This window comes from Tachyglossus aculeatus, chromosome 22 (assembly GCF_015852505.1).
Source record: "Tachyglossus aculeatus isolate mTacAcu1 chromosome 22, mTacAcu1.pri, whole genome shotgun sequence".
Taxonomy (NCBI): domain Eukaryota; kingdom Metazoa; phylum Chordata; class Mammalia; order Monotremata; family Tachyglossidae; genus Tachyglossus; species Tachyglossus aculeatus.
In genome coordinates this window covers 28138765-28153335 of record NC_052087.1, presented here as the reverse complement: position 1 = coordinate 28153335, position 14571 = coordinate 28138765, and the positions used below count along the sequence as shown (strand labels likewise).

The 14571-nt window shown below is 54.4% G+C and overlaps 2 protein-coding genes across 2 annotated transcripts; both read left to right on the top strand.

Annotated features, from left to right (window-relative positions):
- The first annotated feature begins 348 nt into the window (after positions 1-348).
- Positions 349-11245, top strand: PEX16 (peroxisomal biogenesis factor 16). The gene is made up of 11 exons (XM_038764544.1): positions 349-477; positions 4110-4145; positions 4676-4752; positions 5023-5156; positions 5572-5672; positions 7785-7865; positions 8018-8182; positions 8325-8397; positions 8659-8778; positions 9676-9740; positions 11052-11245. Exons 1-11 carry the CDS (start codon positions 366-368, stop codon positions 11108-11110), a joined length of 1023 nt encoding a protein of 340 aa, XP_038620472.1. The 5' UTR covers positions 349-365; the 3' UTR covers positions 11111-11245.
- Positions 11246-12703: 1458 nt separating this feature from the next.
- On the top strand, positions 12704-14279 carry C22H11orf94 (chromosome 22 C11orf94 homolog). Its single transcript, XM_038765157.1, has 3 exons — positions 12704-12822; positions 13507-13580; positions 14109-14279. Exons 1-3 carry the CDS (start codon positions 12719-12721, stop codon positions 14237-14239), a joined length of 309 nt encoding a protein of 102 aa, XP_038621085.1. The 5' UTR covers positions 12704-12718; the 3' UTR covers positions 14240-14279.
- The last annotated feature ends 292 nt before the right edge of the window (positions 14280-14571 follow it).

Sequence of the window (14571 nt, the reverse complement as noted above, 5' to 3'; positions counted from 1 at the left end):
CATACCCGATTGGGGACGCCCCTCGACGGGGCGCCTGGCCCTTTAAATCACGCCTTGGGTTCGACCCCCTCGGCCCTCGACTCGCCGCGCCTTCCTCCGGGAAGGAGCCGGGTTCGGAAATCCATTACCCCGGCCGCGGCCAGGGGCGGGGCTCCAGGGCGCCGCGCAGGCGCGGCGGGGCAGCCAATGGGACGGCGGGAGGCCGGGGGGGCGGGACCCGGGGGGGCCAATCGGAGCCGCCGCCTCGGTCAGGGAGGGCGGAAGGGCGGGAGGGGAAGGGCGGAAGTGCGGGAGGAGAAGGGCGGAAGTGCGGGCACGGAAGCAGGAAGTAGGAGGGAGGAGGCGAGACGCGGTGGTCGAGGGGGATGGAGAAGCTGCGGCTGCTGAGCCTCCGTTACCAGGACTATGTGACCCGTCACCCCGCCGCCACGGCACAGCTGGAGACCGCCGTCAGGGGGCTCAGCTACCTGCTGGCCGGTAAGCCATCAATCAATCAATCAATCAATAATCGATCGTATTGATCGAGCGCTTACCGTGTGCAGAGCACTGGACTGAGCGCTTGGGAAGCCCAAGTTGGCAACATCATCATCATCAATCGTATTTATTGAGCGCTTACCGTGTGCAGAGCACTGGACTAAGCGCTTGGGAAGTCCAAGTTGGTACCATATAGAGACGGCTACCTGCTGGCCGCTAATCAATCAATCAATCAGTCGTATTTATTGAGCGCTTACCGTGTGCAGAGCACTGGACTGAGCGCTTGGGAAGCCCAAGTTGGCAACATCATCATCATCAATCGTATTGAGCGCTTACTGTGTGCAGAGCACTGGACTAAGCGCTTGGGAAGGACAAATTGGCAACATCTATCAATCAATCAATCAATCAATCGTATTTATTGAGCGCTTACTATGTGCAGAGCACTGTACTAAGCGCTTGGGAAGTACAAATTGGCATCACATAGAGACAGTCCCTACCCAACAGTGGGCTCACAGTCTAAAAGGGGGAGACAGAGAACAGAACCAAACATACCAACAAAATAAAATAAGTAGGATAGAAATGTACAAGTAAAATAAATAAATAAATAAATAGAGTAATAAATATGTACAACCATATATACATATATACAGGTGCTGTGGGGAAGGGAAGGAGGTAAGATGGGGGGGATGGAGAGGGGGGCGAGGGGGAGAGGAAAGAAGGGGCTCAGTCTGGGAAGGCCTCCTGGAGGAGGTGAGCTCTCAGCAGGGCCTTGAAGGGAGGAAGAGAGCTCATCTAGAGACAGTCCCTACCCAACAGTGGGCTCACAGTCTAAAAGGGGGAGACAGAGGACAAAACCAAACATACTAACAAAATAAAATAAATAGAATAGATATGTACGAGGAAAATAAATAAAGTAATAAATCTGTACAAACATATATGCAGGTGCTGTGGGGAAGGGAAGGAGGTAAGATGGGGGGGATGGAGAGGGGGGCGAGGGGGAGAGGAAGGAGTCTAGAGAAGCAGCGTGGCTCAGTGGAAAGAGCCCGGGCTTTGGAGTCAGAGGTCAGGGGTTCGAATCCCGGCTCCGCCACGTGTCTGCTGGGTGACCTTGGGCAAGTCACTTCACTTCTCTGGGCCTCAGCGACCTCATCTGTAAAACGGGGATCAAGACCGTGAGCCCCACGTGGGACAACCTGATCACTTTGTATCCCCCCCCCCAAGCGCTTAGAACAGGACTTTGCACATAGTAAGCGCTTAACAAATGCCAACATTATTATTATTATTATATAGAGACGGCTACCTGCTGGCCGGTAATCAATCAATCAGTCAATCATATTGAGCGCTTACTGTGTGCAGAGCACCGTACTAAGTGCTTGGGAAGTCCAAGTTGGCAACATCTAGAGACGGCCCCTACCCAACAGCGGGCTCACGGTCTAGAAGGGGGAGACAGACAACAAAACATATTAAGAAAATAAAATAAATGGATATGTATAAGTAAAATAAATCAATAGAATAGGTATGTACAAGTAAGATAAATGGAGTAATAAATATGTACAAACATATATACAGGTGCTGTGGGGAAGGGAAGGAGGTAGGGTGAGGGGGAGGAGGGGTAATAATAATCAATCATATTGAGCGCTTACTGTGTGCAGAGCACTGTACTAAGCTCTTGGGAAGTCCAAGTTGGCAACATATAGAGACGGTTCCTACCCAACAGCGGGCTCACCGTCTAGAAGGGGGAGACAGAGAACAAAACCAAACATATTAACAAAGTAAAATAAATAGATATGTACAAGTAAAATAATAAAATAAATAGAATAGATATGTACAAGTAAAGTAAATGGAGTAATAAATATGTACAAACATATATACATGTGCTGTGGGGAGGGGAAGGAGGGGTAATAATAATCAATTGTATTGAGTGCTTACTATGTGCAGAGCACTGTACTAAGCACTTGGGAAGTCCAGGTTGGCAACATATAGAGACGGTTCCTACCCAACAGCGGGCTCACAGTCTAGAAGGGGGAGACAGAGGACAAAACCAAACAAACATATTAACAAAATAAAATAGATATGTGCAAGTAAAATAATAAAATAAATAGAATAGATATGTACAAGTAAAGTAAATGGAGTAATAAATAGGTACAAACATATATACAGGTGCTGTGGGGAGGGGAAGGAGGGGTAATAATAATCGTATTGAGTGCTTACTATGTGCAGAGCACTGTACTAAGCGCTTGGGAAGTCCAAGTTGGCAACATCTAGAGACGGCCCCTACCCAACAGTGGGCTCACAGTCTAGAAGGGGGAGACAGACAACAAAACCAAACATATTAACAAAATCAAATAGATATGTACAAGTGCAATAATAAAATAAATAGAATAGATATGTACAAGTAAAATAAATGGAATAATAAATATGTACAGACATGTATACAGGTGCTGTGGGGAAGGGAAGGAGGTAAGGCGAGGGGGAGGAGGGGTAATAATAATCAATTATATTTATTGAGTGCTTACTGCGTGTAGAGCACTGTACTGAGCGGTTGGGAAGTCCAAGTTGGCAACATATAGAGACGGGCTCACAGTCTAAAAGGGGGAGACAGAGAACAAAACCAAACATATTAACACAATGAAATAAATAGAATAGATATGTACAAGTAAAGTAAATAGAGTAATAAATTTGTACAAACATATATACAGGTGCTGTGGGGAAGGGAAGGAGGTAAGGTGAGGGGGAGGAGGGGTAATAAGTAATAATAATAAAAATGATAGCGTTTGTTAAGGGCTTACTGTGTGCCATATTGAGTTTTGGATGGCGGGCAGACGTGTCCTGGAGGCAGGAGGAGACCTGAGCCTGAAGGGAGGGAGAGAGAGCAGGGGTGGAGATGTAGATGTGGGTGTCATCAGCGTAGAGATGAGAGTTGAAGCTGTGGGGGCGAATGAGGTCACCAAGGGAGTGAGTGTAGATAGGGAACAAAAGAGGACCAAGAACTGACCCTTGAGGAACCCCTACAGTAAGGGGATGGGAGGGGGAGCCCGCAAAGGAGACTGAGAATGAACGGCCGGAGAGATAGGAGGAGAACCAGGAGAGGACGGAGTCTGTGAAGCCAAGGTTGGATAGGTGTTGAGGAGAAGGGGGTGGTCCACAGTGTTGAAGGCAGCTGAGAGGTCGTGGAGGATTAGGTTAGAGTAGGAGCCGTTGGATTTGGCTTAATCAATCAATCAATTAATCGTATATTGAGCGCTTACTATGTGCAGAGCACTGTACTAAGCGCTTGGGAAGCACAAATTGGCAACATATAGAGACAGTCCCTACCCAACAGTGGGCTCACAGTCTAAAAGTCTTAATAAATGATGGCATTTATTAATCGCTTACTATTTTCGACGCACTGGTCTCTACGTGTTTGCGTAGAGTCTACATGAGTTTGCGCTCAGTAAATTCGATTGAAAGAATGGGCCACGACATCCCCTACACCGAGCCTCCTAACCCAACCCCAGCCGCCCCTTGACATCAGGGGCTCTTTGCCTTAGGCGAGGAAGGCCTGGAGCCCTCCTTGCTCATTTGTGGCCCGTGGAGGGCGGTTGGCGGGGGAGGCGGTTTCCCTTCTCACCTCCGCTCTTTGACCCTTTTCTCAGGTCGTTTCGCCGATTCCCACGAGCTGTCGGAGCTGGGTACGTAGGGGCTGGGAGGCCTCTTGGGCCTGGAGGGGACAGAAGGGGAACCAAGAACTCCCCTTCTCGGTCTGGAGGGCCTAGCCCTTTGGGTCCGGGAAACCATCCTGGAGGGAGGAGGTGGGCGGAGGGACAGGTTCACATCCACAGAGTCCGTGGGCAGCGTGCTCCCTGCAGGGGGATGGACTTAGTGGGAACCTCTGGGGAGAAGGCCTACGGGCTTGAGAGTCAGGAGGGCCTGGGTTCTCATCTCAGCCCTGCCACTTGTCTGCTGTGGGACCGTAGGCAAGTCTCTTAACTTCCCTGTGCCTCAGTTAACTCATCTGTAAAATGAGGATGAAGACTGAGCCCCATGTAGGACGTGGACCTTGTCCAACCTGATTAGCTTGGATCTGCCCCAGCGCTTAGAACCGTGCCTGGCACATAGTAAGCGCTTAACAAATACCATTTATAAAGAAAGCCAAAAACTGAGCCGGGAGGGCCTCACCAGCCTTCTCACATGCTGCTTTCGCCATTTCTCCCCACCCCAGTGTACTCGGCCTCCAATCTGCTCGTGCTGCTGAACGATGGGATCCTACGGAAAGAGCTGCGGCAAAGACTACCCGTGGTGAGGGCCTGGCGCGTGTCTCAGTGTTGAGAGGCGGAGGGTGGGAGTAGGGCTGGAAGACGTGCTTTCCCCCCATCACCTGAATAGGGTGGGATCAGAGCTTGGGCGGCACTCCAAGAGAGCCAAAGAATCGAGCCGTCGACCTCCACGAGGCAGGGCGGACCCCGGAATTTCGGTTGTTTAGGGCCCGGTTGGGAGGAGCTCGGCGAGACTGCAAGTGGCCGTGGGAACCGGGCCTCTGACGCCGATCTCCGTGTGTTTCTGTCGCAGTCACTGTCCCAGCAGAAGCTGCTCACGTGGCTGAGCGTGCTGGAATGCGTGGAAGTGTTCATGGAGATGGGGGCTGCCAAGGTCTGGGGGGAGACGGGCCGCTGGCTCGTCATCGTCCTCATCCAGTTGGCTAAGTACGTCGGGTGGGTGGGGAGAGGGGCAGTCGGGGGTGATGGGTGCAGTAGGGGGTCGACTCGGGCAGGGGCCGGACGGTCCCTTAAACCCGGAGAACCCTTCGCGGCTCCCCACCGGGATTCGATGCCGGTTAGAGAAGCAGTGTGTCTTAGTGGAAATAGCCCGGGCTTGGGATCTGCCACTTGCCTGCCGTGTGGCCTTGGACAAGTCACTTTACTGCTCAGTACCTCAGTTTCCTCATCCGCAGAATGGGGATTCAGTTCCTGTTCCCTCTCCCCTTTAGAGTGCAACCCCATGTGAGACAGGAACTCTGTCCAACCTGATGATCTTGGCTGCACCCCAGGGTTTAGTACAGTGCTTAACGGATCCCGCAGTCTCCATCACCATCATCGTGGTCACTGTCTCTCCTCCTAGGGCCGTTCTGCGGATCCTGCTGCTGCTCTGGTACAAGACGGGCATCCAGACCTCACCCCCGATCGTGCCCCTGGATCGGGAGGCGCAGCTGCACCCCCGAGGTCAGATACGTCTCTTTCATTCATTCAATCGTGTTTATCAAACACTTACTCCATGCAGAGCACTGAACTAAGCGCTTGGGAGAGTACAGCGCAACCATAAACAGACCGGTTCCCTGCCCACAATGAGCTTACGGTCCTAGAGAAGCAGCGTGGCTCAGTGGAAAGAGCACAGGCTTTGGTGTCAGAGGTCATGGGTTCAAATCCCAGCTCCGCCAATTGTCAGCTGTGTGACTTTGGGCAAATCCCTTAACTTCTCTGGGCCTCAGTTCCCTCATTTGTAAAATGGGGATGAAGACTGTGAGACCCACATATGACAACCTGATCACCTTGTAGCCTCCCCATGGGCTTTGGAGTCAGAGGTCATGGGTTCAAATCCCAGCTCCACCAATTGTCAGCTGTGTGACTTAACTTCTCTGGGCCTCAGTTCCCTCATCTGTAAAAGGGGGATGAAGACTGTGATACCCACATGGGACAACCTGATCGCCTTGTAACCTCCCCAACGCTTAGAACGGTGCTTTGCACATAGTAAGCGCTTAGTAAATGCCATCATTATCATTATTATTATTATTATTATTATTTTCAACACTTCTCCCTTCACCCAGGCCTTCAGAGCGGAGGTTTAGGGAAGCACAGAGGGAGGGACTTACCAGCTCTTCTCCTGGCTCCCAGAGGGAACGGGAGACCATGGATTGGCCTGAATAACCCTGGGGATTTTGACTTCTTCAGCCACGGACGGAGACGGGCACAGCTGCTGAAGGCTCTAGTGGAGCTCTTGCAGTGCGGGGCTGCGGTCAGTGACTCTAAAAGTCTGTCATTCAGTGGTATTTATTGAGCGCTTCCTGTGTGCAGAGCACTGTACTGGGAGCTTAAGAGACTACAGTAAGTCCTCTAGGCTGTAAGCTGGTAGGCAGGGACCGTGTCTACTTTTATGTTGTACTCTCCCAAGCGCTTATTACCGTGCTCCGCACACAGTAAGTGCTCAATAACTGCAACGGATTAATGTTGACAGAGTTTGTAGATTCGCTCCCTGCCTACAAGGAGCTTACAGTCTACAGGAGAGACAGACACTGAAACAGATTTTATGTATGTACGTGAGTGCTTTGGGGCTGAGGGTGGGATGGATATCTTATACTTGAAGGGTACAGATTCAAGTGCGTAGGTGATGCAGAAGGGAGAGGGGGTAGAGGAAATGAGGGCTTAAGTCAGGGAAGGTCTCTGGGAGGAGATGTGAAGACGTAGAAGCCGTGCCCTGCCCGGCTCTTTGGGTTGTGAGAAGTGAACAGCCAAAGGACCATTTCCCATCGCCATTGTCTTCAGCTTGTGGCATGACACTGGTGTTACTTCAGAAGCACAGCAGGTAGGACTTGAGCCAGGCCTCTCAGTAGATCGAGGGTAATCTGCTTGTTTGCTTTAAAAACCCGTTGGGCCTCTTTTATCTCAAAGAATTTAGTGTTACTGTTAGACCAGAACAGAAGTTACTCTTAGTTTGCTCTTTCTTTCTGTTTTAGTTCTCCTTTCTGGTCATTTAGCCGTTCCCAGTCTGCCGACATCCTCTTGCTGCCTCCCTCCCCTCCCCCCGGCCCCCCAGCACGCTCTATTGGAAAAGGAGATGGAAGCCAAGAACCACCTAAGGGATACTTTTGAAAAGATAAAGGTTGGGAAGTCCTGACCCAAGGCTGGCTTCCGAGTCGGACGACCCGAGTTCTAATTCCGGTTCCACCACTGACTCTCAGTTAACTCTCTGTGCCTCAGTTTCCCTCTCTGTAAAAGGGGAGGGATCCTGCCCTTTCCCGCCTCACACGGCAGTCTCAAGGACAAGTGAAATCCTTTGAGCTCTTCGGGAGCATGGTGCTTCCCGAGTACCAGAGGTGGTGGTTGTTCAGATGGGTTTGTTCCAACCGCGGAGGAGCATGCCGATTCTGCTCAGATCCTGGACGAGTTAGATGCCCACCAGCGAGAGAAACTTCAGCTGATGCCGACTCTGTCACGAGGTGGGGGTGTATTAGGGAGTTCTAGGTCCCTGTCCCGCGGTGAGGGGTGGCCCTCTGTCAGGGGCCTCGGTCCCGGACCTCACTGCTCCCAATCGGACCCCCCGATGCCTTTCTGCCTCAGGTGGTGAACGCGGCCCCGGCAGCCAGGAACGCTCTTACGTGGGGAAGCGGTCGAGCCGAGTGATGCGATCTCTGCAGAGCAGTAAGCCCCAGAGGGACGGGAGTGGGTGGCCCCGTGACCGGGCTGGGAGCCGCGGGCCTCGGCTCTGAGCGACCCTCTCCCCTGCAGGGCGCCGGCCTCCTCTCCCAGCACCACACCTTCCTCCCGCTCACTAGCCCGACTGTCCGTTTCAGCTCCGTCCTTGCATTCGCGGCACTGGGGGGCCCCCCAGCAGCGGGAGGGACAGCGGCAGCAGCAGCAGCACCAGCGGGAGGAGGAGTTGAACGCGAGCCCCACCCCCCTGGGCCACCGGGAGACCGTCGCCGAGTCGGTGTTTATCGCCCGGCCCCTCCTGCACCGTATCCTCCTCTCGAGCCCACGGGGCCGGGCCCCGGTGCCAGGCGGCAGCGGGGCGGCCCTGACCAGCCGGGATGGGGAGGGCCGAGCCGGGGCCCGGTGAGGACTTCCTGTGGTCTGGATCCTTGACCCCTGCACCGTCAGTGCTGAGCTTGGGCCTTTGGGGGCAACGGTCCTGGAAGCCCTGGCTTCTCTCCGGCGCTCTGGACTTGACCAGGTGAGCGTCACCCTGGGCCCACAGGGGAATCACCTTCGGGCCTGCATCCCACTGTGCCCTCCTAGCTCCAGGGCTGGGGGAAAAGCGACGAGGTCCGGTGGGGTTCATCGAGCCCCCCTGCTCTCACCCCCTTCCTCTCCATTCTGCGTGCCTCCCCTCCCCTCTTCGGGGAAGGTAGGTGGCGGCGTCAGTCCCCACCCGCCTCGGGTAGTCCCTGCCTGGCACCTGGGCGCCGACCTCCTTCCGTGTCTGCCCGCGCAGCCTGAGCCTTCTGAGCCACACCAAGGGGCTGACCCGGCGGGAGCGGTTGGAGCTACGCCGACGGACCATCCTGCTGCTCTACTACCTGCTGCGCTCCCCCTTCTACGACCGCTTCTCTCAGTAAGAGTTCCAGGGCCTCCCCACAACCGAGGGGAGAGATCTTTCCCATTAAGGGGGCAACACTGCCCGTCTCTCCTCCTGCGGGCTTTGCGGAGTCCCTTCTCGGCGCCCTTGGTCTTCGACCGGGTCCGAGGGCTCCGTCCGCGAGCACCGAGTCCGGACTCGTAGCAGACTCTCCGGGGTGGGAGACCGGGAGCCGGCTAAGGACGTGAGGGCTTGCGGACAAGTGGCGTAGCTGGGAATCAAACCCAGGTCTTTCCGACTCCCAGGATTTCCGACTATCCACTAGGCCGTGCTGCTTCTCTGAGCAGCTGCTCCAGTCTGGAGAGGGGGATGTCCAAACTGGGCGGCCCTAAGGTCATCCCCTGGCTGCCCCGGAGCAGGCTGGCATAAGACCAACCTTCCACTCCGACTCAATCAATCATATTTAGCGAGCGCTGACAGAGTGCAGAGCACCGTACTAAGCACTTGACTCTTCCCCGCCTTCCGCAGGGACTTCAAGCCTTTGTTAACCCCTACTCCGTCCAGTCAATCAATGGTATTTATCAAGCGCTTACTACGTGCAGAGCACGGTACTAAACGCTCGGAAGAGTACGGTGCAAAAGGAGCGAGCTCATTCCCTGCCCATAACGAATTTACAGTCTAAAGGGAGAGACAGACATTAATATGAATAAGTAATTTATAATACATAATTTAAAGATGTGTACGTAAGTGCCTCCCCTCAGCAGCTGGTCTGTCTTGTTCCCAAGGAGCTCCCCGCTGATTTGGGAGGCTCCCAGAAAGGAGAGACTCCCTGCCCTGGCCTATGCCCCATAGCTCACATGGCTTAGGGATAATTACCCTCACCCCGGAGCCGGGGCGCCCTTCAGCCCGTCCGTGTCCCATCTCCTCGTCTAGGGACAGGATCCTCTTTCTGCTGCGACTGCTGGCCGATTACGTTCCCGGAGTTGGCTTGGTCACTCGTAAGTAATGGAGGGGTGCCAGGGGGCAGTGGGTTGGCCCTGGGTTGGGAGAAGCCAGGAAGCTGAGCCCTCTCTGGCTCAGAGTGCCAGTGTTAGCCCCAGCCCTGTGCTGAATAATAGCACACAGTAAGCGCTTAGTAAATGCTATCATTATTAATAATAATAATAATAGTAATAATAATAATTTTGGTATTCATTAGCACTTACTGTGTGCCAAGCACTGTACTGGGGTGGATACAAGCAAATCAGGTTGGGCACAGTCCCAGTCCCACGTGGGGTTCACAGCCTAAATCCCCATTTTATAGATGGGGTAAGTGAAGCCCAGAGAAGGGAAGTGATTGGCCCGAGGCCACACAGCAGACAAGTCGGGGAACCGGGATTAGAATTCATCATCGTCAATCGTATTTATTGAGCGCTTACTGTGTGCAGAGCACTGTACTTGGGAAGTACAAATTGGTAACATATAGAGACAGTCCCTACCCAACAGTGGGCTCACAGTCTGAAAGAATTGGTGACCCTCTGATGCCCAGGCCCAAGCTTTATCCACTATGCCATGCCGCACCACCACTACTACTTCCTGGGTTTGTGGCACCCCTCTCTGAAGAGCCAGAGTGGCCGTGGGGGCTGACGGCTCACACCCAGGGCCCTGCCAGGGTCAGGGCAGCGGGGGCTGGCGTGACTTGGCTTGGGGCCTGAGGCTCAGTGGACGGAAGGAAGAGAAGTAATAATAATAATAATGATGGCATTTATTAAGCGCTTACTGGGTGCAAAGCACTGTTCTAAGCACTGGGGAAGTTACAAGGTGATCAGGTTGTCCCACGGGGGTTCACAGTCTTAATCCACATTTTGCAGATGAGGTAACTAAGGTCCAGAGAAGTGAAGTGACTAGCCCAAAGTCACACAGCTGACACTTGGCGGAGCTGGGATTTGAACCCATGACTTCTGACTCCATAGCCCGGGCTCTTTCCACCGAGCCACGCTGCTTCTCTGAGGCTGTAGCATCATTCATATATGTTGCCAACTTGTACTTCCCAAGCGCTTAGTACAGTGCTGTGCACACAGTAAGCACTCAATAAATACGATTGATGATGATTCATTCATTCATTCAATTGTATTTATTGAGCGTTTACTGTGTGCAGAGCACTGTACTAAGCGCTTGGGAAGTACAAGTTGGCAACGTGTAGAGATGGTCCCTACCCTGCAGGGTGGGGAGGGTGCCCAGCCTGGGACAGCGGGGAGAGGGCAGGGAGGGGGGAGGCGGGGCTTTGGGCCGCGGCATCTGCCCCACTTCCTTCCCTTCTGTCATTTCAGGGCCACTGATGGATTATTTGCCTGCCTGGCAGAAAATTTATTTCTACAACTGGGGCTGACTGGTGGAGCCTCCTCCCCTCCCCCCAACCGAAGCCAGAGGGAGCAGGGAGCTGCTGGGGGTGGGAGGGAGAGGACCCCACCCCAACCCTCCCTCAGCTCCGCTGCCCTGGAATAAAGCTGCCCTGTTAGTCGTCGTGGTGAGCGTGCCCCTCTGTGCCCGGGCGGCTGGGATCGGGCGCGCGTCCCACCATGTGGCTGGGAAGCTGGGGCCTGGCCCATCACCTGCCTGGTGGTCATCTGCCAATCACCCGCTGGTCACCTGCCGGTCTCTCCCTTCTGCCGCCCCGGCCTGTGGGCCTGAGTACCTCCTCCTTTCTTCCTCGGCAACACCCGCGCTCTGAGCTTAACATGTTTTCCCTCCTGCAGAGTGGGCAGCCGCCATCTGCCTGCCTGCCTTCCCGGGCCCACCTCTTCCTCTCCCGTCTGCCCCTTCCAGGAGCATTTGGAACCGGCCACACTTCTTCCTCCTTTGTGAGCGGACGATATCACCTCAGCAAGGACCAGCCTGGCTCGAGGTTCTTGTCCATGGCCCCCCACCCCTCTAAGGGACACGTGCCTGAATGGGTGGGGGCCTCCCAGTGGAGGTGGGGGAGCCCCCTGGTAGTGTCCTGATATAGGGGGTGGGGGCAGTCACTGGGGGGGGGAGTAGTGTCCCCTCAAAACAGAGGGAATGCCTTTCTTCACACCCAAGACCCCAGACCCATTTTCCGTTTGATTGTGGGAGGAGGATCAGGGAGGGCTCGTGGGATCCCAAAGGAAAAGACCACGAGGTGGTGACACAGCGGGTGAATTGAGGGAGTAGTGGGCAGCGAGCGGGCAAGGGGAGGGAGCGGGGCAACCCTGGCCCTGCCTTGTCCTGTGCCCTCTTCCCTCCTGCCTTGGATAATAATAATAATGATGGCATTTATTAAGCGCTTACTATGTGCAAAGCACTGTTCTAAGCACTGAGGTAGATACAAGGTAATCAAGTTGTCCCACGTGGGGCTCACAGACTTAATCCCCATTTTCCAGAGGAGGGAACTGAGGCCCAGAGAAGTGAAGTGACTTGCCCAAAGTCACACAGCTGACAGGTGGCGGAGCCGGGATTTGAACCCATGACCTCTGACTCCAAAGCCCGAGCTCTTTCCGCTGCTTCTCTTCTCGCTGCTTCTCTTGGATGCCGGCTCTAGCCCTGGTGTGGTTGCCAGCAGGGCGCAGGAGGGATGGAAGTGGAGGGATTGGAGTTGCCAGGGGTCGGGGGTGGGAGCAAAAGAGCCTAGACTCCTCCGCTCAGGTGAGAGAACCAGGGCGGGGGCCAGGGGCAAGAGGTGTTGCTTCATTCAATCGTATTGAGCTCATACTGTGTGCAGAGCACTGTACTAAGCGCTTGTTGCGGGAGCTACAGGTTAGAGACGGATTTTCTGCCCATATGGGGTTGGATTGACCCCTCTCCCCAACATCTGATTTGAGTTGGCCAGAGGAAAGCTGAAAAAGGGCAGGGGGTACCGGCGGCAGAACTGTGACTGCCATTGTGAGGCAGCTGGGGGTCCGTTGGCGGAACACTGTCATGGCCATTGTGAGGTGGCAGGGGTGTGGAGGGGCTACGTTCTGCCCCTGTGTCGGGACAGATGGTGGTGGTCATGCTGGGAGACGCAAGCCGCCCGCTGGGGCTGAGCCTCTTGCTCCTGAAACTGGTCCTGGTGGTCGTGTGCCCGCTGCCCCAGCCCGGGAGGTAACGCCAGGGGTGAGGTCACAGGTCTCCGTAGCCTCTGCTTACCTGACCCTCTGCTCCCCGCCAAGGCCGGGGAGAGTAATAATAATAATAATAATAATGGCATTTATTGAGCGCCTGCTATGTGCAAAGCACTGTTCTAAGCTCTGGGGAGGTTACAAGGTGATCAGGTTGTCCCACGGGGGGGCTCACAGTCTTAATCCCCATTTTACAGATGAGGGAACTGAGACACAGAGAAGTGAAGTGACTTGCCCACAGTCACACAGCTGACCATTGGCGGAGTTGGGATTTGAACCCATGACCTCTGACTCCAAAGCCTGTGCTCTTTCCTCTGAGCCACGCTGCTTCTCTAGCACCATCGTTAACCCATTTGCCTGACTGCTAAACCCGGTTAAGGTTCCACTCCTCCACCTGCCCCTTTGGCTTGTGGCTTGCCCAGGCAGCTAGTGAGCACAGGGAGGCAAAGAGATGGTGGCATTTTTTGAGCACCTACCGTGTCCAGGGCAGTATACTAAATGCTTGGGAGAGTACGATACAGTGCAGTTGGTATACTCCATCCCTGCCCTCAAGCAGCTTTCAGTTTAGCGGGGGTGTTCACAGTCATGGGGGCTGCTCTGTTGGGGGACGGGCCATCCCTTTCACTGGCCAGAGTTAGGCCCTGGTCTCACTGTGTTTCCCCTCTAGGCCTCACTACTACGTACCTGACGACTTCTCCGCCCCTCTGGAGCTCCCGCAGTCACAGTTTGGCCTCATTGATGGTACCTGGTACCCCTACGTTCCCATTTCTTCCTCTCAATCCTTTGGCCGGGATGAGAGCTCCCTACCCTGGCAAAATTCAGCAAATAGGGGAACATCCCAGGGAGTGGGGTTGGGGAGCCTGGACTGCACCAACGCCCCCCCCCTCCCCCCCCCCCAGCCCTCAGACCCTCCTGTCCCCTTGTGCTTCCTCCCCCAGCTCCCCACCTCCAGGTGTTCACTTACAGAAAACCATGTTAAAGAAGGGCTCCAAGTCTCTCAGGGTCTCAGTCTGGGGCCCAGCCCAGGGAATGCTTCCTGCTTGTGAATCAATCAGTCATATTTATTGAGTGCTTACTGTGTGCAGAGCACTGTACTAAGCACTTGGGAAGCACAAGTTGGCAACACATAGAGACAGTCCCTACCCAACAGCGGGCTCAGTCTAGAAGAGGGGTGAAATCTCTCACCCTAAAATTAATCTATCCTGGCTGTTGGCACTGATGCATAGATTTCCCCTCCCTCCTTCCCTCCCTCTCTCTCTCTCTGCTCAGACTATGGTGTCCTGCCAAAGCACCCCGTGGCCCTGAGACCCCTCCCCAACCAGGCCCAAGCCCAAGTCCAGGCCCAGCAGAAGCGGGATGAATCAGACATATCCCAGAATTACTACGACAACCCCCTGTGACCAGGGAGGTGGGGAGGTATTTGCATAAAGTCATTCTCAATCCATCAGTGGCATTTATCGTGTACTTTCTGAGTGGAGAGTACTACCCTAAGCACTTGGGAGGGTACAGTGCAGCAGAGTTGGTAGACACAAGTCTCTGCCCACACCGGCTTACAGTCTAGAGACTAGAGGGCAGGCGCCTGTGGAAACTTGCAGGAAAGGGGTGAGGGGAAGTCGGGGGTAACACAAACATGACCACACAGCAGTAGCTACAGGAAATGGCACTTTAATAGTTGTTGCCGTTGTAACAGCACCGAGGTGCAGCTGCAGCTGAAGCAGCAAGGTGGCCCGGA